General features: G+C 37.6%; 1 protein-coding gene across 2 annotated transcripts; it reads left to right on the top strand.

Moving 5' to 3' along the window:
- The first annotated feature begins 996 nt into the window (after positions 1-996).
- abtb2a (ankyrin repeat and BTB (POZ) domain containing 2a) lies at positions 997-23881 on the top strand. Of its 2 annotated transcripts, XM_081393918.1 has the most exons (17): positions 997-2038; positions 12582-12731; positions 14897-15104; positions 17268-17420; positions 17636-17801; positions 17900-17989; positions 18629-18730; positions 18921-19017; positions 19816-19939; positions 20027-20268; positions 21020-21198; positions 21336-21441; positions 22305-22407; positions 22498-22588; positions 22667-22735; positions 22879-22992; positions 23073-23881. In XM_081393918.1, the coding sequence occupies exons 1-17, from the start codon at positions 1186-1188 to the stop codon at positions 23271-23273; spliced, it is 3048 nt and encodes a 1015-aa protein (XP_081250044.1). In that variant the 5' UTR covers positions 997-1185; the 3' UTR covers positions 23274-23881. The 2 variants fall into 2 exon arrangements, with proteins under 2 accessions (XP_081250044.1, XP_081250043.1); XM_081393917.1 differs by having other exon boundaries at positions 1090-2038; positions 22498-22735.
- The last annotated feature ends 962 nt before the right edge of the window (positions 23882-24843 follow it).

Genomic DNA, 24843 nt, shown 5'->3' with positions numbered 1-24843 from the left:
CACTCTTACACTGGAACATGGGCCCGCCACACTGCATTTGATGTGAGCATTGGACTTTGATAAACAACATTTTACTGAAGGGCTTTGCCAAACTTTTAATTGATGGGTAAAACATGAATCTATGAGGACACCAGGAGCTAACAGTGGATAATTGAAGGCACTTGCACATGAGACATTTGTAAATGCTTATTTGTCAATCTTAGAATTGAAAAGAAATGTGAAGAGAAGGGGTTGTCCAATATTCTGCAGTTTGTCTCTTTATTTCAAACGTACTGAGTAGTTTAAAATAGTGGAGGTTTATTCAAAGTGCTTATTATAGAGGGTGTCAAAATATAAAGAGTGCTAGACCTATACAGTAATCCAGACACGTTTTTTGATGAAGGGATAATTTCTGTGAAATTGTTTGTAGAGGATTTAGGTATACTTGTTTCCCCTGTTAAAATTTCTTATTTTAAAGAATAAATAAAGTTCATTAAAATGAGTCTCGTTCAGGTGTTATTTCAGCATAGTCCTACTAACCGCCACTCGAGGGCACACATGTGCATCTAACAGATGCAGGAACCTTTCTACTAGTATACCTCTTTCTGGCCCATACTAAATTTGATTAAGAGAGCTGCTATTTATTGCCTATTAACTCTATACTAATCAGATTCATTCCTTACTGGGTCAATTTGTTCCCCAATACAAGTAATGGCATTTGAAATTTAGTTTTTTTACGTTTTTCTTTTTTAAGAAAAACAAATCCAATCCAATCCAATCATATATATTTGTGATAGATTGTGTTTAGATAGAATAAATAAATAAATAAAAATGAGCCAAAGGCCAAAACTAAATCTTTAGTAATGACCGAACATTTTTGTCCCAGTTAGAAGAACCAACATCTCCTCACTTTACTCCGCGAGCGCTGCATGTGTCTGATTGGCTGAGAGAAAGCTGTCCGCTGATTGGACGAAACTTTCCGCTGTTAAAAGTTTCTGTCTGAGCACCAGGGTTCATATGGCACTGGATTGCCCATGAGAGCTGACCTTTAAACCAAGAGCCGTGCTTAGCGATGGACGTGCGTTAAATTAAGACAAGGATCGTGCCTTTGCGCTGCATGTTTGCTAACCAGGGAAGGAGTCCACCTCCTGTTAAACACTATAAATTGAAAAACGTGGAATAAATCACTCTAAAAATTAGAAGGCTATGGCAGCCTTGATCAATACTACTATGAAGACTTTGGAGGATTTGACTCTGGACTCTGGATATGGAGCCGGTGACTCTTACAGATCCCTCAGCCTGTCCTCCTCCAAGTCCAACTCCCAGGCGCTCATCAGTTCTCCACAGCGGGGAAACTGGTGGAGCAACACGGGATCCATAAACAGCAGGAACAACAGCTGGGACACAGTGAACACGGTGCTTCCTGAAGACCCAGAAGACATCTTCTCCAAGTGTCCGAGGTTACCAGAATTAGAGGAGTTCCCTTGGACAGATGAAGAGATCGATGTGGTCCTGCGTAAAGTTGCTCGAGAGGGACTGTCTTTCACTCCAGAGAGCGTCAGGAGTCTGTCAGTGCTTATGCGCAGAGCTTTATTGCGGATCTCAAGAGAAGCGCAGCGGCTGAGTGTTGTGCACTGCAGGTGCACGCGGTTCGAGGTGCAGAGCGCGATGAGACTGACCATGAGCTGGGCGCTGGCGGAAAGCTGCGTCTCGGCCGCGGTCAGAGCCATCTCGTTGTACAGCATGAGCGCTGGAGAGGTTCTGCGCAAGAGCAAGTCTTCCCGCTGCACGCTGAGTTTGTCAGTTGGACGCTTTTTCCGCTGGATGGTGGACACTCGCATCTCAGTGCGCATTCATGAGTACGCGGCCATCTGTTTGACCGCGTGCATTGAAAATCTAGTGGAGGAAATTGGTCTCCGTGTGCTGGCGGTGGCGCGGAGCGGAACCAACATCTCACCAGTGACGGCTGATGCGCTCGAGGCTGCAGTCAGCAATGACGCGGATATATTTGGTCTCGTGCAAAACTATGAACATCTCATCTGCGGGAAGAACGCCAATGGTAAGACAAATCATTCAAATATTAAAGTAGTTAACACTTAGCAGTTGTAAAGTAGTATTTTGAGCCCTTTGGTTACCCTGTGAATTTTCAAAGGTGGTTATGGATATAGTTATATATGGTTATCACAAATTACTGTTGTTTATAGTCATCATACCACAAACGTGAATTTTGAGTTCTTAATGAAAGTTGTTAAGGACTAACTACCACCAGAATGTGAATTTACACACTTGAACAATACAAAACAAGAGTGCCTTCAAAATTCATATACATTTTAGTTTGTTTAATTTGTTACAATTAACTACTTAAAGAGCACTTTTCATTTCTGTTAAAATTAATAAAATTGTTATAGTGTATGCTATAACCTAAGTATTTACAATATACAGTCGTGCTCAAAAGTTTATATATAATATATTTTAAACACAGTATTAAAAATCAAGGATATGTAATCTTTTGAATGGGGTCATTTGTATAAATTCAGCTATTTATTTTTGTCTTGTGGACTATATGTAAACAATTTTATGTTAAAACACTTATTCAGGACAGTACTAAATAAAAAATAACATGCATTTTGTATGATCCATCTCATTTTGTTAAAAAAAAAAAACATTTTGCAGATTCTGCAAGGGGGTTGTAAACCTTTGAGCACGACTGTATCTATAATAGTGAACACCAATTTGTAACAAGTGTCTCTGCAACATAATTACATTTTGTAATGTAACAAGCTCTATATTGTAAAATGCAGCAAAATTATTCGTTATTATTTTGTTTGCATGTGTTATTTGAGTTTGATCTTTGACAAATGTCTTATTTTATTAGATTCTGAGTCTTTGGGAGGCACCTTGATCTTGGTCTCAGGGAAAAAAATAATTATCTTTTCCACTTTCATCTTGTCTCAAAGAGGGATGCGCACAGCTCTGCATAATTATGTGTAAACAAATGTCAGAAAAGCGAGTCTCACCACAAGTCTGATCATTATGCATGACAACTTGAGGCCCAGTGATGCACTGCCTTTGGTGTGAAATGTGAATACAAGAAAATTATATTTGCCCTCTTTTGGCACAAGTGATGGCTTATTAATCCCGTGAATACATCAGTTCCTTGTAATACTATAATACTGTAGATAATACTGATTAAATCATGAACAAACTTTTAATGTTTCAGACTTGATTTGCTACCTGTGTTCACTTCACTCTCACTCTCAGAGTTTACAACTTGCTGGTAAAATGGTAGCTTCTACATTATAAATAGGGTTTGGCCGTGGCTGTACATCCCACTTGTCAAACACATTTTCAGAAATGAACAAAAAGGCCATTGTTCTGCTCTAAGCCATGTATAGCTCTGGAAAATGAGCAGAAACAAGGCCAGAGTGAAAAGAATGGAAAGCCATCACACACTCTCCTCTGGTTTAAATCAGTCTGTTGATCATCTCTGTGACAGGGCAGCCTTTTTAAAGCAAGAGAGGAAATTATGGTTTAATTTTCACGCATAAAAGTAAGAGTTTATTGATATCCTGTGGGAATGAAATCGCAACCATCAAGCTGCCATTAAGCCAACAGCAGCACACAAACTACATACTATTGGGTAGGATACATCAACACCTACTTCACTTTGTGCTTCTGAATGTGGTATCTATTAACATCTTTCCATGAGTGTTTTTTACTTTGCACCCTAGGTGTAGTTCAAACACCATGGAGGCATAGGCTTAGAAATGTATTAATCTGATTCACAGGTACACACTCAGCATGATTGATGTGACAGTGCACTCGTGCTCAATCACCCATGGCTGGTAAACTTGTTTTGCTCACTTATACTGAAATACAGCTGACCTGCATGATACTGGGGCTTAGAAACTCAGCAGTCTAAAGCACACTCAACACATTGAAATATAATGCTAAAATATTATTTGCATGCGCTCACTGCTAGTCAATTTTGAATTTTGTTCGTCCTGGAAATCAAATGTTTGAGAACCACAAATAGGCCTAGTTATTTTTTTACTTGCTAGAGACTTGTCGAATGAGAGAAGGCTGCCATAGGCTTTCATGTCAAACACTCTTGTCTCACATGCTGAGCAGAGCCACATCTGGAACTGTTTAGTGCCGCACAGCTTAAATGACAGAAAAAATGCCCATTTTCTGTTGTGAAAGCTACTGTGGTCTTGTTCTTTGGCCTCTATGCATTTGTCCACACAAAGTGCCTTGAGCAGATGGCATCAGAAGACTGAATTATGATGCATTAATGTTGTAGGTTGCCAGGTTTCCATTTAATACAGAATTTGAGTTCTCATATTTTGTTTGTTTTTTCAATATATTATTAGGTCAGCGTAGCAAAATGGTTTGTTGGTTTAAAAAAAAAATGACAACAGTGTTGTGGCTGGCCATATAGGAAAATCCCAGCTGAAAATATATACAACCCACCAGTGGCTGGCAGGGGGTGATTTCCTTTTTAAAAACAAGCATCTCTTCAGAATGAGCAGATAATTTTGCATAAATGGCTCACACATGTATAATTAATTCTTGCTTCCATGAACAACTTCTGTAGTATTAAAACTAGTTTACTAAAAGAACCCTTAATCTATTTGATAATTGTATCACCATAATTTTAGGTGGAGGTCAACTGCAGTCACAGAAAAGCCTTTACAATAAACAAGCTAATACTGGCCATTATGACTCAGCCATGCAAGATGTCAACCGGAAACACGATGTTGGTCTTCTAAAAGGAAAGCGCTTGAGCCCCTTAAATAAATAGTCTGATTTAATTGAGGTCCCCACTTGGCTTTAATGACAGACAGGACATAAAAGAGCTGGTCAAATGAGGGGATGCAGGTGAGACACAGTTCACATCAGATTGGCTCTCCACACCGTGAGAGCAGTCCCACTGAATGGGGTGTTGAGTTTTGGTCTGTGTGTGGAGCCTTGTAATCATCATTGGTTAATTATCCTCATAAAACTTTCCGCCCACACAGCCCAGTTTCTTTGAGCTTGACTACAAACCGCAGAAATTAGAGCATTTCCCAGCCATGGTCATTTCAAGCCAGAGAGTGTGTTTAGGAGGCTGAGTTCCTAAGTAAGATGATAAACTCTACTTTGATAAGACTTTCTCAAAAGTCAGAAATGTCTTCTGGGATTATTTAGAAGTAAAAACATGTATAGAAGAGGTCTCACCTTTTTGTGTGTGCTAGATGGACTGAAGCTGCAACAGAGAAGCTAGTATTTCACATGAGGTCTGTGGTGCTCTCTGTTTACACATGTAGTCAATAAGTGCTATTATAAACATCGTTCTGAGGGTCTCACTTGAGCACCTAGAGTGGACAGATGCTTTCTATAAGGAGAGGAGAAGGTGCCTTTCTAGAGCATGCAATGACAGCTGCTCTGTGTGCGAGTTGACCTTCCTCAACTCCCCAGCATGCCTGCCTGGACCCATTAGCATCTGTTCCAAAGAGGTGTTACTTAGTCTAAATTCAGGGTGGCCAGTAATGGAAGTTGCACTGCAGTGACTTTAGAATCATCAGTATTCAAACACATTTCTGTACAGATGTAAAAGTAAAAGTTCACCCAAAAATGTAAATGCTGTCATCATTTACTCATGTTTTTCCAAACCTATATGACATAAAAAGAATATATATATATATATATATGTATGTTTAATAATGTTGATAACTAAGCCATTTTGATTGACTTCCATTTGTATGGACACAAAAAAAGAGAGACATTTCTCAAAATCAACATTGAAACTATTTTACATTTTGCCAAATTGATGGCTAATTCATATGAATTTTATACAGTATAATCTCATATGATCTGGTTATATAACCAGATCATATGAGATTATACTGTATAAAATTCATATGAATTAGCATACAGTATAATTTTACAGAGCTCTGTAAAATTATACTGTATGCTAATTCATACAGTAATTTTGTAACCCTCCCAAATCAAAAATTTCAATTGACCGATAACATCTAAATTTTTCAATTGGCCCAAGTGAAAATCTGTACATTTAATTTTAGAATTTACAGAATTTCACTTGGGCCAATTGAAAAATTTAGATGTTATCGGTCAATTGAAATTTTTGATTTGGGAGGGTTACAAATTTTTTACAGAGTTAGGGATGGACCTTCATGCTTATGCTTTTTCTAAAAATTGTATGTTATATAAAACTTTTAATGCGTTCTGGCCTTTCATTTAAGCGACAACGGCCTTTTGGTGGCCTGAGAATGCAAACTTTGAAGTAGTGCAAGTTTTTGAAAACTGGTTTTGAAAGCGATACCGTTATCATCTCTGTGTAAATTTCAAAAACGTACAGTAAATCTGTGAAAACGGCGACTGCGTGCACATGCGTATTACGTGTGTAGTCTATAGGCGCGGCATTTGAATGCGTATGTGCGCGACACGTCGTCTTTCTTGCCGTGAAAAAAAAAACAATGGCAGGTATGTTCATCAAGTGCACAAAATGCTCCTTTATATTGATTTGAATTAAGAGAGGAAACAATTGTGGTTTAATTTACATCAAATGAGAGCTTAATGCATGTAGGAGTGTAGCATTTTATGATACAACATAAAACATTTTATGGGGCAGCTTCATTGTTTTGTTACAACAAAGATCTAATCACTTAGACTCACATAAAGAGCTTGCAATTGAAAGAAAAGATTCCCTGTACCACCTCATTAATCCAAATGTAAAAACTAGGGGTTTTACACATTGTTAATGTTCAAAGAAGGTACCTTGGAGCTTTTCATAAAGCACAGAAAATGCACGGTGAGTATACACGGGAACACACCTGACAGCCAATAAAACTCACTAATCAGTCATTTTATGAATACAGTCCATCTTGAGTTACTCTACACCTCTTTGTTCCGACTTTGACCATTTAAGTAGGTGTCAAATAAATTTCAGCCTCTTGCTGTTTGAGTATTACCATTTCTGTTAGCTTGTGTGAAAATAATGATCTTTGCTGAGGATCTTTTGTAAAACTGAATTAAATGTGATGTAATCAACACCTTGTTGAAAAGTTATTTCAAAGGGTTAATAGAGGATAATTACACATCCACATTGTGTTCCTTGAGTGATGTATGCAGTTTCTTCACTACAGAGTGCAAGTTAATCAAGTGTTTGTCATCACAGCAATTACACACAGTGATTTATTTAGCAGTATATGTTAGCCTTCAGTCTTGACACCCATCATGTTTTATGGATTAGCTCTGGATGATTAATGTTGTAATGCTGTCTCTCCTCAACTTATCCCATACTTACCAAACCCTCCAACTTTGATTAATATTGCAGTCTGACAAGCTAAATTACATTAAAATCCTACTCAGTGATAACCCCTTTAGTCTGCGAAGGCTCACTGAATAGTCTGTAAGTAATTAAGCTATCATCAGAAAGAGATTTTGTCCTCCGTTCAACCCCAGATCAGGAAATCCACTCTAGAGCCATGACATGTTTTGAAAAACTGCTACAAAAATACTTTGCAATTGAAATTACTGCCTCCATGGAAACTGGCTCAAGGGTTTATGGGTGAGAGAAGCGGGCAGATGGAGATCCTGTATAGTAGTTACTGTTGTTCTGCTTTTTCCATCTTCCTCAAGAATGAGGCTTCAGAGTGAATTCCTGGCTTTAGATTGCAGCTCTCAAACGGGCCGCTCTGAAACTGGCCAGGCTGTCATTCTGGTTTAGTTATGGCTTGAGGTGGCAAGTGGTGTCATGGGGCTAAACTGAGAGGTTGTGATCAGTGACCTGTCTGTCCATCATTAATGCTTTTCTGTCCCCTTTTCTGATCCATGATTCTAAAGAATAAAATGTTCATTTTAATTAAAAATTTGTTTTACACAAGTGTATGTACACAATAAGTGTATGGCATCCAATGACCAAATCCATAAGAGAATGCAACAGAAATTGGGGGCTCGTCTGGGATTTGAACCCAGGACTTCTCGCACCCCAAGCGAGAATCATACCCCTATAGAATCTGTACTGCATTTACTACATGTGTTGAATCAGGAAATGTCTATGTTTCACAAATGTTATATTTTCAATTAAGTAAAAAAAAAATCAAATGTTTTACTGCATCAGTAAAATAGTAAAAAAATTCAAGATTTCAAGTAGTCAAAAGTTCCCCTAATTGTAGAATCATCCTTACATTCTTCGAAGCTGACTTAAATAATGTTTTGCTGTAGTTTGCCAGTGAGATGCATGTTATCCCTATTACAGTTGAGTATGTGAACACCTGGAGTAGTAGCCCCTTGCCAAGATCTGCATAATGTGTATCATTATGAAGACTGTTAAACTCCAGGAGGTTCTCCTAGAAGGTTTTGTTGCACTTAGGTTACAATTGACAGTAGAGCTTTATGAGCAGCCCACTGTTTCAATTATATTGCTAAGTTTATTATCTTTTATTGGATATGTCATACATTTAAAATTGAAATAAATTAAACATTAAATGACATATTACAATAAAAGTTTCATGATTCTGAAAATATATTGGATTTATTACTTTCAAACTAGGTGATTTTAGAAGTAAAACAGCATATGCAAGTAGGCCAAGTTTAAGAAGTAAATCGTTTGACCTTGTACAGTATCTCCCTGTTGACTGGAATTGTAAACCCAAAGCTCTTCCAATGAGTGGGGGCTGTGTCTTAAATAAGGAGCTGGATGCAGGAAGTTGTTATTATTATCTATGGTCTGCCCTCTGGAGAGAGGAAATCTTGGCAGAAATGATCCGTGTGCGCAGTCACACACAACTGACAGGGCACCTCCCCTTTTACCACTTAGAGATAGCAGTCAACGCTCCATGTCCTCAATCTACAGGCACTTCCAGCACAGCACCTAGTTACACAAGGGCCGATTGACTCTGGCTCTTCAGCACACTTGTGCCATTGTGCCTTGTGTAGAATGGTGGTGTTGTGGTAGTGTGTGACTGGACCCACTGTGTTCACACCATATTACCTGGGCAAAATCAGGCAAGGAAAATAAGTTGATCACTCGTATTTAAGCAAATCAGTGTGGCTGCATTTAGGTTTGCAATAGAAAGGTTTCTTTCAGCGCTTTCTTAAGGGATTTGTTCTCTGGTGACGAACACTTCTGAACTAAAGAACTAACCGGTTCTTAAACAAATGGATATAAATTCTTAATATAGAACAGTCTGAATGTTATAAAAGCCAGGTTTATTGTCATTTTAAAATTTCAGAGCAATGGAGTAAAGCAAATTGTACTTTCAAGTAACTATGGATGTTAGATATTTATTTAATTTATTTGTATCATTCAATATTGGATTTATTTTTGGATTGGATTTAATGCATGCTCATTTCCAACTGTTTTTATTGAAAGTTTTCATCATATAACACAAAGAAACGCTTAAGCAAACTCTAAATTAATTACCATAAATTATAACGTTATGATGAACCATTGATTTGGTAGCACTTACAGTATTTATTAACCTTTGTTAATGTTAATTAATAATAATACAAATGTTTATTGTTAGTTCATGTTAGCTCTTAAATTAAGATTTAAATAATGTATTAGTAAATGTTGAAATTAACATGAACTAAGAGTATTCAATTCTTTAGAAGTATTTGTATTGTTAGTTTAAGGTAACTAATGTAGTTGTAACTAATGTTTACCAATTGAACCTTAATTGAAAAAATTTACCTTTTTGATTTATTTTATTTAGACAAAATACTGCAAATAGCGTACATTTTAAATTTGGTAATTTTTTGGTAATTGGACATTATATCAAATACTGTAATTATTGATTTATTGGGTTTACATCAATGTGTGCTCTTTTTTTAAAAAATCTCTTAGATCTTAAAAGATTAAAACTTTACTCAGACTATTAGATGTGTCTGATAGGTTTAAAAGAAGATACCATATTGTTCGGCTGAAATATTTCTGGTTTTATGATGGTTTTCTACAGTATACACACAAACACATTAGGAGAGGTCAATATTGGAATCACTTCAGTAAATGTTGCTGCTCATCTCATTTTAAGTGTATTTTCTGCCACATAACCCCTAACCATGTCTCTTCCCGGCTTCTCTCTCTCCTTCTCTTTCATTGGCAGCGTAACTCCTGGTCAGGTCTATCACACTCGTATGGATTTCCCAGTCTCCCATCAGTGGTGTGTGTGAGCTCTTTTTCTCTCCACATAATGGCAGTGCACACACATTCCCCTCTTCCTCAGTCCACAATGATGGTAGCAGATGAGAGTGTATGTGTGCGTGTATGTGTCTGAGGGAGCGTGCGGCTGCCTATGACGCATGTCATGGCCTCAAGGCTGCCAGTATAGACACGGCTAGCTGTGGGAAAGGAATGGGTGTGTTCTGGATAGAGGGGTTTGGGTCTGTGGGTCCACAGCCTGACCAGCTGCATCGCACACCCTGTGGCTCACCCGTGCCCATATACAAACCCATTTGGCAGTAGATGCCAGGCCAAACAGCCACGCAGCTCCTACACATGCAGACCTGCTTTAGATTTAGGGTCTCTATAAAGACATATTTCTGTATTTTCAGCTGCACTGTATTAACTAATAACTATGATTTGTAGCACATGTAAAATGACCTTAACTAGACCAGACTGCCTCAGTTCAGGAGGCATGTGTATGTGGTTATAGACAGAGTTATATTCTGACTAGGCTCATTACCACATACAGTATGTGCAAAAACATTTTTCATATTTCCACATCTGCTAGTCGGTGAGTTTCCCGAACTACTAGTTAAACAAACAGTCTTAAGAAAGCCCTGTATGAGAGTACATAATACATTTAAACAAAACATTAAAAACAAGCAAATTGAGCCAAAAGGTACAGAATCCAACAATACGTTTGGAGTTTACCTTCCAAACTGCATCACATCACATCACATCACATCACTCATCACATCACATCACATCACACATCACTCATCACTCATCATATATCATATTCATATCATATAAACTGTTTACTTTTCAAATATATATTAAAATGTTTATTTCTGTTATGGTAAAGCTGTGTGAGCCTGTGTCATATGAACCTTCAAAATGATCATATGCTAATTTGGTGCTCAAGAAACATTTAGCATTATCAATGTTGAAAAAGTTGTGCAGCATAATAATTATTTGGAAATGACATATATGCCACTGTGACCCATCCACACAGTTCTGTTTTTTTTTTTGTTTTTTTTTACACTTGATGGTATTTAATAATTTATATGGAAAATTATTAAATGCATACATACACAGATTCTGTTCATGAAATCTACAATATTTATTTGAATATCATTCAGACATAAAACTGCTGTGCTCTGCTTTGAAGATCACTCTTTTGTGTTTACTAGGCAGTTGTAGCACACTGAGCTGAGAATCTGCTGCTATAGCATAAGCAAAACTGCTCAATACGATGAGTTTGTTCAACCAAATAGCTGTAAGATAAATACTATTTAAGAACGATGTTATAAAAAAAAAAAAAATTTGCCCAAATAGATCAGGTAGTCAACATCTGGAGAGATATTTTGAGTCATCGTGGCACAGATTAATGTGTATACTGTACCTCATGAATGGTTTATCGTTTAGCTTGAAGAAGAAACCAAATCCACATACAAGTCCCTCATTTGATCCCCTTCTGATACCCAGTGAAAGAGAGATCCAGGGGTAAGGCATGGATTTCAAATCAAATCAAAAGCCAAGCAAGCACACATCCTGTATTTGGGTTTGATAAATCAGCTGCCAAACATATGATCTGCTCATTAATTTTACTGACTATCAACTTGCACTTTGTTTCTGAAACATTGGAAATGTATCAACTCTGCATTCAAGAATTATTATTGTTTTTATAACTCTGTAGGGATTGATAATCTTTATAAACTATACTTATGCTGTGGCGAGAAGAAATAGATCAACCTTCTGTTGGGAGCCGTATACGGCATTCAGCATGACGGCCAATGTGCCAGTGTTAAACCAGCTGCACACCGAGTGATTTGTAATAGTATCAGCTTTACGATTGTTTCTTGTCAGACTGTACGAACATGATCACTGCTGTAAGCCAAGTCACACTGTAGGATCTCAGAAAAAACTGTAGGATCTCAGAAAAAAGTGAATTAGTCTCAGATGGCCAAATTGTGGTCAAAATCGTACAGTGTGCACCAGGCTTTAGACGTGGCTGAAACATATCATGCCACCAATTATTGTAAATTAGAATTAATAATTAATCAGCAAAAGAAATCTACAGGAATAGAATGGATACTTAGAGACAGTTAGCAATAAGACACAGCATGAATAATTTAGCGAGGAAGAGACGACTAAAGAAAGGAGAAGGAGCTATGTTCCGAGCAGAGGAAATGATGACTTGCCACACTTCCTCTTCTTATCTCTGTCAGACACACGTACTGTATATGAAAACGATTGGCTTTTCCTTGGCAGTCTGTCTCCCCCCATCCCCCCATAATTGAGTTGTACAAGGCTGACGCAAGGGTTCATGTTTAGAGACACATACGATAAATGAATCAAATACTAATGAATTGTTCGATGCTGTTGCGAGTTCTGATGATTTAATCTCATTGAATCTGTTTATGTGTAGGTGAGCTGTCTCTGCCTGCCCATTTCAGCCCGTATGCTAAGGGTCCAGACTCAGCGGTGGAGAGCAGAGAGAATGCCTACGCACAGCTGGAGCTCAGGACGCTGGAGCAGGCCCTGCTGGCCACCTGTGTGGGCAGCCTCTCAGAACTCAGTAAGTTACAACCCCTCCAGTTCACATTCAGTTCTTTTGAAGGGCTGTGACAGTGTACTGTGTATTATTAGTTTAAAAAAACAAAACAAATAAATGCTACATTGTTGTCATGTTACTAAGTATAAAAAAGTCATTAGAAATTTAACAGTTGTGGTTCTGAATCTGATCCTAAACCTAATCTGGTAACTCAGTGGTTTGAGTAATGGTTCTTTTAGAACTTTTAAAGACTAATAATTCATTTTAAGTGATTTTGATTCCTTAAATATAACCAGTTAATAGACATTCATTCATGTATTGTACTGAACAATTTGCCTCTACAGTATGTTTTAGGTTCACTAAGAATAACTGGCTTATAACAGTCATTGGTTTGGTAATCAAACTACAGTGGTTGCACTGTACGTTTGTTGATTCGCTAAAAAGTTCATAAAATAATGAATTTGTGTATTGCACTACACTTCTTGCACTTTATGAAAAATGAAAAAAAAAAATTAAAGTTCGATCATCATTTATATACAAGACTTTCGTTCATCTCTGAAACCCAATTATTGATATTTTTAATGAAACGAGATTTCTGAAGCCTTCAAAAAGTTCAAAACACTGTAAATGAAATCCATATAAATTGAGTGGTTCAAGCCTTAATTATATATTTTCATCAGTTAAAGTGATTGTATCTCTTCAGAAGACTTGGATTAAACCACTTGTTTCCAGTGGATGACTTTTACAATATGTTTTTAGTTTTGGTTGCTTTCACGATACTAAGTTTTGGTTGCGTGGACTTTCAACGGATGGACAAAATGGATTGAATAATATAAAAAATATCTTCATTTGTGTTCAGAAGATGGTGAGGGTAGAAAAATGATGACAGAATTTTCATTTTTGGGTGAACTAACCAAGAAGAAATAGCTTTTCTCCGCCTAGTAAAAAACTGCAGTTCTCTTTAGGAATTAGGTCACCCAAAAGGCACTTGTTAAAACTTTAATGTAGAAACACTGTCGTTGTCCATTTTTCATCTCAGTCTATTACTGTCCAGTGAAATGCTATTTTTGCACGATTGTTTTTACATGTCTGCAAGACAGAGTGAGACATCTGTACATTTTAAGTGCCGCTCTTCTGACAACTCGACATTGCAGGCCTGCCTAGGGGGGTTTGAGCGCCTGAACTGTGGGCAGTTTGTTTACGTTGCAGACCTCAGTTCAGGATGAGGGAGGGGGGCCGCATTCACCAGAGAGGGAAACACGCTCTCCCTTAGGGGACCAGCAACACTCCTGCAGTTGTTTTGCTGGTACAAGAGCACCTTCTGTTTGGGTCAAAGGAGTAAAAAGCACCTTCTTTATGCTTTATGATTGCAGACGCTCAAGCAATCGTAAATCGCCCTTTGTTTAACAACTAATGCGCACAAGTGTTCATTAAGGTCCATGTAGACCATATGTGATTGATTGCTTAGATTGTTTCCCATACCCCTCTTGGGCTGTTGTTTAAAGATTAGCCACCTGTAGTTAAGTACAAAAGCAGTATTTCCAGTCAAGGATAAAATAATGCATCTCTGCTGTTGTTGTGTTCTCTCAGTCTCATCTCTTTCCTAAATGATGCTTTCCACATATGGATGACAGTGTCCCCTGACTTTACTGTAAGCTGCTCCGTCTAATGGTCAACACAGACTTTAAGGAGTGCGTCTGTCCTCATCATATCTTCTCCTCCTTTGGGGAGCAGCTTGAGTCTGGATTTCTGCATTGGGAGGCAAAAAGAGCAGATTTAATGTCCCTCAGAGTAATTTAGAATAAAGCTCCTAGACGTTTGAGTTTATGCGAATCCTCTTCCATTTCCACATTTGGACATAAAACAGATGGGTCTGAAGATATATTTTGCTATATTGAAATATGCTTTGTGTTGTGTGTTGTCAGCACTTTTAAAAAAAGAAGACATATTTGCACTTGGCTGCACAGCTACTGTCTTTAGTTTATGGGGTTGAACTGGAAACACAGATGGCTTTTCTACATCAGCAGTGCATTTTGATTTTGGTGCAAGTCTGCTTTCAGATCTTAAGGAATTTATTGCAGAGTCCATTTGAAAGGCATTTATTTTTTCTGCATGCTAAGATATTTGACAATGTGAAACTTTTCACAGAATTTGTGCTTGCAGCTCAAATGTATGTGTGTGTCCTGCAGGTGACTTGGTCTCCCGTGCAATGCACCATATGCAACGTTTGGTTTCAGCAAGTCCCAGTCTCAGTCCAGGACGTCCTTTCAGCCTGCAGCCCATCTCCTGGTCTCCAGACGCTCTTCACACACTCTATTACTACCTACGCAGTCCACAGATGGAGTCACTGGAGAACCCCAACCTTGAGCCACCCAGGATAGCCCTCAGTAAAGAGAGGTGAGATCAATGAGCCAAAACCACTTTTACCTGTTTAAGGCTCATAAAGAGCCAAAGTCAGGAGACAGAGGGACCATTACTTTGCCATCACAGGATTACATTTTAAATAAAAATGTAACATATATATACATATATAAATAAAACAATAATATTTCACATAATTACTATTTTTAACATACATACAGTGTGTTTGATGCAGCCTTTGATGATGTTCTTTCAAAAGCATAAAAAAAAACTTATTGTCCCCAAAGCTTTCAAAAGTAGTGTATATTAGATTTCTATGCAAGCATAATGGATTAGTCAACAACAACAACAACAACAACAACAACAACCTTCATTTATAAAGCACATTTAACACAATACAAATTGATCCAAAGTGCTGTACATAGTGCATAGCAGGACTACACTATAAAAAACAACAATTATAAGTTTCCAAAAGCTAAAGAATAAAAATGTGTTTTCAGAGTAGATTTAAAAATGTCCAATGAAGGAGCAGACCTCACATGATAAGGGAGAGCATTCCAAAGCTTGGGCCCTGCCACAGAAAAGGCCCGATCACCCTTTAATTTGTAGCGACATCGTGACACATTTAAAAGCAAGTGATTTGAAGATCTAAGTGCCCTAGCAAGACAGTATGGCACAATAAGATCACAAATATACCTTGGTGCACAGCCAGACAACGCCTTATAAACAAACTTAAGGATCTTAAAATCAACTCTACACTTAATGGGAAGCCAGTGAAGGGATGCCAAAACAGGAGAAATATGATCCCTCTTTCTAGACCCAGTCAAAAGTCTTGCAGCTGCATTTTGAACAATTTGTAAATGAGATAGTGAAGATTGAGGAAGACCACAATAAAGAGAGTTGCAATAGTCTAATCGTGATGTTACAAATGCATGAATTGCAACTTCAAAATCTTTGCTTGAAAGACGGTTCTTCTACTTTGCAATAGATCCTTAGTGGAAAAAGCTTCCTCTAATAACCACACTAATTTGTTTATCAAAAAATAGTGAAGAGTCAAAGATCACTCCAAGGTTTTTGATTTGTTTGCATACATTTGTTGAGAGAGGACCTAACTGGGCTTTCAGAGCAGGAGAGGAATCTGCTGGACAACCCAGAATTAAAACCTCTGTTTTATCCTCATTTAGCTGCAGAAAATTATTTGTCATCCGCCTCTTGATATCATTCCAATAACACATCAAATGAAGCACTGGTGTCAAGCCTTACTGGAAGGTAAAGCTGAGAATCATCTGCATAACAGTGATATGAAATGTTGTACTTCTGAAAAATGAGGGCCAAGGGGAGCATATAAAGGGAAAACAACAAAGGTCCCAAAATAGATCCCTGAGGCACACCAAACAAAACAGGCGCAGATGACGAGGAACAATTTCCTAAATTTACAGAAAAAGTCCTCTTTTCGAGGTAGGAGGCAAACTATTTTAATACAGTTCCCCCTGACGCCTACCATATATTCTAGCCGTTCAAGAAGAATGTAGTGGTCAATGGTATCAAATGCAGCGTATAGTCGTCCTTGACTATTTTAAGTGCATTTCTTGTAGACTCATTTGTCCATTCCTCTTCTGTTTTTCTATCAGTATTTATATATTTTTTTAAATTACTGTAGCTTTTTTCCCTATAGATTATAGACATACTTAGAATTTCACATTCAGGTCTGTTCTAGTAAGATGAGTGGCTCCACTCTGTGTGGAAACCTTGCTCTGCATTCACGTCAGATAATGAATACTAATGTGTTTAGCAGGTGGACAGTTATGGTTGTGAGCATGCTTCAGAATCACAGCACTCCTGGCACAGATACTAGAAGGAGGAAACCGTAGAGGATTTGTTCTGTAATATCACACTGATTTGAATTGCAGCGAGACTGTGTCTGTTGAAGATGGCAGATGTTGTTATTCAAATTGTGATTAAGGCTTGTTTGTGGTAATAAATGACAGGATTGAAAGAGGCTGTGGCGAGCCAAATCAGCAGCCTTTGTAATTACACTGTCCTCTTTTCTCTCTGATCCAGTTTTGTGCCACTGTTGATCTCCCCTAAAATTTTCTGGGTTTAAGCATGTTTGTGTGTGTGTGCATTTTGGCAAGGAGAAAGACAGAGGGGTGAAGTGAGAGATGTTGGTAAATAACTGTAATGGTGTGTCTTTCTCAGGCCATTTCCTCTTCTTCCTCCTCTGATGGAGTGGATGCGAGTCGCTATGGTCCATGCGGAGCATCGACGGAGCCTGTTAGTGGACAGTGATGATGTGAGACAGACTGCCCGACAGCTTCTCCCTGGACTGGACTGTGAACCTCGACAGCTCAAGTAAGATGTTCCTGTTGCTTAAATGTAAGAGCATAGTGCTGGCAAAATTAAGGTGAAGGGTTTAATCCCTACATACCGTAACAAACATGTTCAATTATCTGTCTTTACCCAGTTAACTTTGTACTTTGGCTCTCTATTTGTAAAATATATTTTTTTACTCACATTTTTTTAATGTAATTAGCTCCAAATTCACTCTCTCTCCTTCTTTTTCTCAGGCCAGAGTGCTGTTTCACCTCCTTTAAACGTCTCGATTCAAAGGCTGCCACAGACAAGTTTAATCTGGATCTTGGCTTTCGCATGCTCAACTCTGGCCGCACTGATCTGATTGGCCAGGCTATCCAGCTTCTGGGCCCAGATGGGGTGAACACAATGGATGACCAGGTGAACGCATAAAGATTAAACTTTTTTTTTCCAGGTTGAAAAACCATATACTTGACTCCATGTTTTTTATGTTTAACTCTTTCTGTGTTGGTATGTAGGGCATGACTCCACTGATGTACGCCTGTTCAGCAGGGGACGAGGCGCTGGTGCACATGCTCATTGATGCTGGGGCAAACTTGGACATAGCGGTAATGACACTGTGCACGTTCAGTCGTATTAAATCTTTTTTCACCCATGTATCCAACCCTATCTTCAGGCAATTCGTACGAATTTTATGAGGTGGTTAATTCGTACAAATTCATACGACCTCACTCGTACGATTTTTGCTAAATCGTACATATTTTACGAGTTGCCCAATTCGTATGAATGACCTACCCCTGACCCCGCCCCTATCCATCACTGGGGTTTAGACAAATGGTATGAATTTGTACAAGTGAGATCGTACGACTTAGCCACCTTTTACTCACTCGTACGAATTCATACAAATTGCTCGTGAGATAGTGTTGATGCATCTATAACAGGCCATCCATTCCTGCTCCTAGATGGCCAATGTCCTTCCCCAACACACTTGCCTGGAAGTGTCTATTAATCCTGAAGGCTCTGATTACCTAGTTTAATTAGGATTGAAGCTAAACTCTGTAAGATATTGGCCCTTCAGGAGCAAGCAAGATTGAACACCCTTGATCTATATCTTACAAGTGGGCTCATTTCAGGTTAACATTCTTGAATGGATGGTTGGTTTGCAGTAATGTAGCACTCTGAGAACTCACACATATGCAGTAGAATTTTGGTTGTTTTTCTCTCTCTCACTTTGTTCTTCTTTTCAGGTGCCCAACTGTTCACCAAAACATCCCTCTGTCCATCCTGAGAGCCGCAGTTGGGTGGCCCTCACCTTTGCAGTGCTTCATGGACACATATCTGTAGTACAGGTGAACACACTACTTACATGTACAATCCTGTTACAGTCCTGTTAATAATAGTGTATTTTATTAATGTTCATTTTAAAAATGACTTGCAAAAGAAGGCATGCTTTATATTCAGATCTATAGTATACTATAAAATATTTTATGTTAACATTGGAGGACTATCATGTTAAATGAACTTTGTTTGCCCTTCCAGCTCTTGTTAGATGTGGGAGCAGATGTGGAGGGAACAGCCCTGAGAAATAGCCACCACAGCTCAGCAGAAACACCCCTCCAGCTGGCATCTGCCGCAGGTGGGAAAAAAACTGCGCAAAGTCATCCTTATCATGTTTTCAGAGTTATGTTTCAATGTACTCCCAATAAGAAAAAAACATAGCAGAGGCTATTTGTAGTGTAAATAATACTACTACTATTCAAAAGTTTATGATCAGTTTTTGAAGGAAATTAATACTTTTATTCAGCAATGATCTATTCATTTAATCAAAAGTGACGGTAAATGCAGTTATAGTATTACAAAAACATTCTATTTCAAATTAATGCAGTTCTAATGAACTTTATATATATATATATATATATATATATATATATATATATATATATATATATATATATATATATATATATATATATATAATCCTGAAAAAAAAAGCGTATTACGTTTTTTACAAAAAAAAATTTTGCAGCACAACTTTAATTTAGTTGTAACTTTAATTTAACATTGATAATAAAAATAAATGTTTCTTGAGCAGTAAATCGGTATATTAAAATGATCTCTGAAGGATCATGTAAGACTGAAGACTGCTGAAAATTCAGTTCTGTCATCACAGGAATAAATTACATTTTTAAATATATTAAAACAGAAAACGGTTATTTTCAATTGTGGTAATATTTCACAATATTACTGCTTTTTATGTGTTTTTCATAAATAAATGAGCATAAGAGTCTTTATTGAAAAACATTTGAAAATCTTACTAACCCCAAATGTTTGAATAGTAGTGTAAAAAGCATATCATATAGTATTTGCAAAGAACTTTCCACGTCATGCTTTATTAGAAAAAGTTTTAATTGTGTGTGTATGTGCGTGTTTTCAGGGAACTATGAGATGGTGAGTTTGCTGTTGTCCCGCGGCGCTGACCCCATGCTGCGGGTGCATCTGACATCATCACTCTATGAGGGCATGAACTGCTTCAGTCATGCTGCAGCGCATGGACACAGGTACTGACCCCTCACAAACACACTGATCAATATCAGTGGTGCGATTTCATTATGAACTTATGTAATGAATATTGTATTTCCCCCTAGGAACGTGTTGAGGAAGCTGTTGAGTCAGCCTCAGCGGCTGCAGGAGGACGTTCTGTCTCTGGAGGAGATCCTGGCAGAGGGAGTAGAGGAGCAGGAGAAGCAGGGAATAGAGGACGGAGCAAATACGAAGTCTGTCTGTTCTCCACGGCTGTGCAAGGCCCGCATCAGAGCCCTGCAGGAAGCCAGTCTGCACAGCGCCGAGCACGGATACCTGGACGTCACCATGGAGCTCAGGGCACTGGGTACACATCTGACTCATTTACAATAAATCAAAGAAAATGGACAACAAATTGAATTAGAGATGCATAAACAGTGAGAGATTTTTGGCATGCAGCAACCATTTGTTAGATTAACCTGCAATTTTCTAGGCACTCATAGGGCCGGGGCCCACCAGGGGGCCTCAGCAAATTATAAGATAACCAAAACAAGCAGCTTTGTCACCATTATAGCAGAAGTACCAGTCGTTTTAAAAGTAATATTTGTGATTTTACATAAGTAGAATCATGTTTTCTCAACCCCTGATATTTAAACACTACTATTTTTTTATTAATTAATTAATTATTTTTAAAGAAATTACTACTTTTATTCAGTAAGGGTAAGATCTGCATGATTCTGGATAAATTGAGAATCGCAATTTTTTGGTTCCAAACAGGGATCATGATTCTCCAACGATTCTGAATAGACAACTAAACAAAATAACATTTCATTTATTAGAGGTTCTGACAAATGTGACAAATTCTGCAATCTATTTAAAATGTTTAATGATTTTGCCTAGTGAAATTAAATAAATTAAATTGTATGACATGCAGTCTACACTGGTGTTTAAAATATGAAATATGACTGTTTTTACTGTATTATTGATCAAATAAATGCATTCTTGGTGAGCATAAGAGATGTCTTTCAAAAACGTAAAGACATACAGACCCCAAACTTTTGAATGGTAGTGTATAAACAGATGAGAAGAGTTTGAACAAGCTTGTTGTTCTCTCCCAGGAGTGCCGTGGAAGCTGCACGTGTGGCTGGAGTCCGTGCGCAGTGCCCAGTTCCAGTCCAGGAATGAACTCATGCTTTCTCTCCTTAAAGACTTCACCACTATTGGGGAAGAAAAATACTGTGAGGAGCTGCTCTCAGAGGGCCTTCCACTCCTCTTCTCCATTATCAAAACTAGCAAGGTAACCCTGACAAAATAATCATCAAAACATCTTGTGCACGTTAAAAGTGGGATGCTACATTTCAAGAACTATCAGTCAAGTGAAATATAGTATTTTAAATTAGACTTTTTTATGTTTGTTCTTTTCATTAAATTCAGAGTAAGGACATCCGTAAGCAGCTGGCTGTCATCTTTAGCCACTGTGTCTGCTCTACAGCCGTCCCATCTATTCTGGCAGTGAAGGATACACCTACAGCTCAGCTGGGTAATGTAGATCACCACACACCATACTTTACTTACACTATCGTTCAAAAGTTTTGGGTGGGTACGATTTTTTTGGTCACACTTTAGATTAGGGTCCAATTCTCACTATTAACTAACTTATTAACTATGACTTTTGCCTCAATAAACTCCTAATTACTGCTTATTAATAGTTAGTAAAGTAGTTGTTAAGTTTAGGTATTGGGTAGGATTAAGAGATTTAGAATAGGGTCATGCAGAATAAGGCATTAATGTGTGCTTTATAAGTACTAATAAACAGTCAATATCCAAGTAATATGCATGATAATTGTTTTACCGATTTTTTTTCTTTTCTTTTCTTTTTCTTTATTTTAAGTCTCTTATGCTCACCAAGGCTACATTTATTTGATCATACACTTATGGAAAAAAACTATAATATTGTTAAATATTATTACAAGTTAACTATTTAATTACTATAACGGTCACTGTGTAATTTATTCCTGTGATGGCAAAGCTAAATTTTCAGCATCATTTCTCCAGTCTTCAGTGTCACATGATCCTTCAGAAAATATTCTAATATGCTGATTTCTCATTATTATCAATGTTGAAAAGAGTTGTGCTGCTTAATATTTTTGTGGAAACCATCATTTTTTTTTTTTTTTTTGGATTCTTTGATGAATAATAAAAAAGCAAACTATTTAAGTCACGTTACTGTCACTTTTGATACATTTAATCTATCCTTGTTGAATAAGTTTCTTAAAAAAAAAAAAAAAAACCTGACCCAAAACTTTTTGGACTCTTCCATGCTGTAATAAAAGTACCTGTAACATTTCAGCATCAATAATATGATATCATGTGATGTTAATAAGTACTGTGTCACCCTCGCAGATGCTCATTTTCTGAATAACGCTGAGATGTCTGATGTGATATTTGCGGTGGAGGGAAGGCCGTTTTATGCCCACAGAGTTCTGCTCATGTCTGCTTCACAGAGGTATTACTCAAACTGATGTTACATGCTAATGTTACATGTCACATGCCTTATAATCAGTTATGTGATTGGTATGCTGTACTTTCATTGAAGGTTCAGAGACTTGCTGGGCCTCTACAGGAGCAATGGCACAACAGACCACATAGCCATTGAAGTCACTGACATAAAATACAGCACGTTCCAGGTGACTAAGAAACCTTGGCCTAAACATACACAAGATAAACGTATGACATGTAAAATGGCTTCTATATGGTTATTTCAGATGATGATGGCACATCTGTACTGTGGAGGAACAGCATGTTTAGACGTGTCTGTGCCTGATTTGCTGGAGGTAAGAAAACATGTCATGCAGCACATATACATTACAGTACTGTTTAAATACATGTCTGTAATTAAATGTAAAGACTTGGCATTAAAAACGAGAATAAAACATGTCAAGTTAAGCTGAGATGCAATATGTCATATCCTGTACAGCTTCTGCCCGTGGCACACTCATTCCAGCTTCCAGTATTGAAGAGACACTGTGAAATCCTCTGCTCGGAGAAAATAAATCTCATCAACGCTGTGAGCGTCTACCAGACTTCCAAAGTATGTACATACAGCTTACCTGAGCATATTCATTGTTTCAGCGTTCAGTCTTCTGATGTCATCTGTGTGTTGTTGAGCAGGCGAGTGAGGCAGCGGGGCTGGCAGTGTTCTGTGAAGGCTTTTTCCTGCAGAACATGGTGGATCTTCTGGACTGTGAGCAGTTTGAGGAGCTGCTGCTGGGTTCTGACTGCAGCACTGCACTGGATCCAGATGCACTGGATGGGCTTCAGGCAACACTGGCTTCAAGGCTGCACTCGCTCTGTGGCCCACGTCGAGCTTGAGCGCATGAGGGGAAAACATTTGAAATTACAGGTGTGGTTCACAAAGCTCAGATTTGCAGGCAGTCCCATACCAACACATTGTTTGGAAGATGTTTGTCCTCCAGGTGGCATCTTTGCAATTCCTATTTTTTGCCAGTGCCAGTGTTTTAATGTGATGTGTGAGCTATTTATTAGAGTTTTTAAGACTTAAATGGTAAAATAATGTATGAAATCGTTTCCTAATATTGTGCTTTGGTCATGGATAATGAATTTAAATATGGACTGCAGAGGTGTTTGATCATACCTCAGTACAGATGGGATTTACACTTTTTTTTTTTTTTTTTTACAAGCAACATGCTTCTGAGGGAAAGTTATGTAAACTGCAGTATTAGCGCCCTCCAGTGGTCAAAGTGCCCTACACCTGCCTACGAAGATTTATCAAAAATGTATATAGTAGTATTGTAGATACTTTTGTATTCTCATATCACAAGTGTAAATATATTTCTAATATGCAGTATGGCAATGGTACGGAGATATCTTGGGATCAATAAAAATAAATTATTTGATATAACATTTTTCATGCAGCAGCCGGATGGGCACAAGTAATTTTGAAAAGATTAATAAATGTGAAAAATACATTTGGGCTCTGATTGTTTTTTTTTTTTCTTCTTCTTTTTTTGGAGTAGGCAGGATTTGCAGTTTTCACATCCGAAAATTCCTATAGTATGTAAATAGGAGTGTCAGAAGTTTGGGATAGTCTTCCTAAATATTTATTTATTTACCTTTATTTTACTAGGAAGTCTCATTGAGATTAAAATCTCCTTTTCAAGAGAGATCTGGAAAAGGTAGCAGCCATACAGTAAGACAACATTTAAATAATAATAATAATATATTAGAACATAGTATCCTCTCAACAAAAACAATCACCACTGTCTTTATGATGCCTTTAAATTCACCAATAGACAATAGACAATAGACTTTTTGCAAATTATTCCATTCCGTGACCGTGATAGGAAAATGCAGTTTTCTCCAGTTCTGTAAAAACTCTAGGTACATTTAAAAGCAAACACTTTGAAGAGCGTAGCTGGTAACTGCCAGAACTAACACAAAGAAGGGTACAAAGATACGCTGGAAGTTTACCTATTGCTTTATAGATAAAAATGTACCAATGCTGTTTTCTTCGTATAGTTAGTGATGTCCAACCCACCATCTCATAAAGATTGCAATGATGAGTGAGGGATTCTGCATTTGTAATAAAGAGTAGTGAAGCATGGTAGACTGAATCAAGGTTTGTTAAAATGAGGCTGCATGCATGTATAATATATCACCATAATCAATCACAGTTAGTTTCTTTTCAACATTAAAAGTAAAATTTGATTTATTTCTAAAATAATTTTTACTTTGAGCTTTCTGATTAGATTAAAAATATGTACATTGAACAAAAGCTTATCATCCATCCAAATGCCCAAATATTTGTAAAAAGATACCCTTGCAATATTTTTACCATCAGATGTAAAAATGCTAAAATTATCAAGTACTTGTGAATGAGCCCTTGAAAAAAAATAAAACTGTTTTCTGTGAATTTAAAACC

This window comes from Scardinius erythrophthalmus (assembly GCF_964197995.2).
Source record: "Scardinius erythrophthalmus genome assembly, chromosome: 2".
NCBI classification, from domain to species: Eukaryota; Metazoa; Chordata; class Actinopteri; order Cypriniformes; family Leuciscidae; genus Scardinius; species Scardinius erythrophthalmus.
Note: the sequence above shows the minus strand (reverse complement) of the source record. Positions and strands in the feature narration are given on the sequence as shown.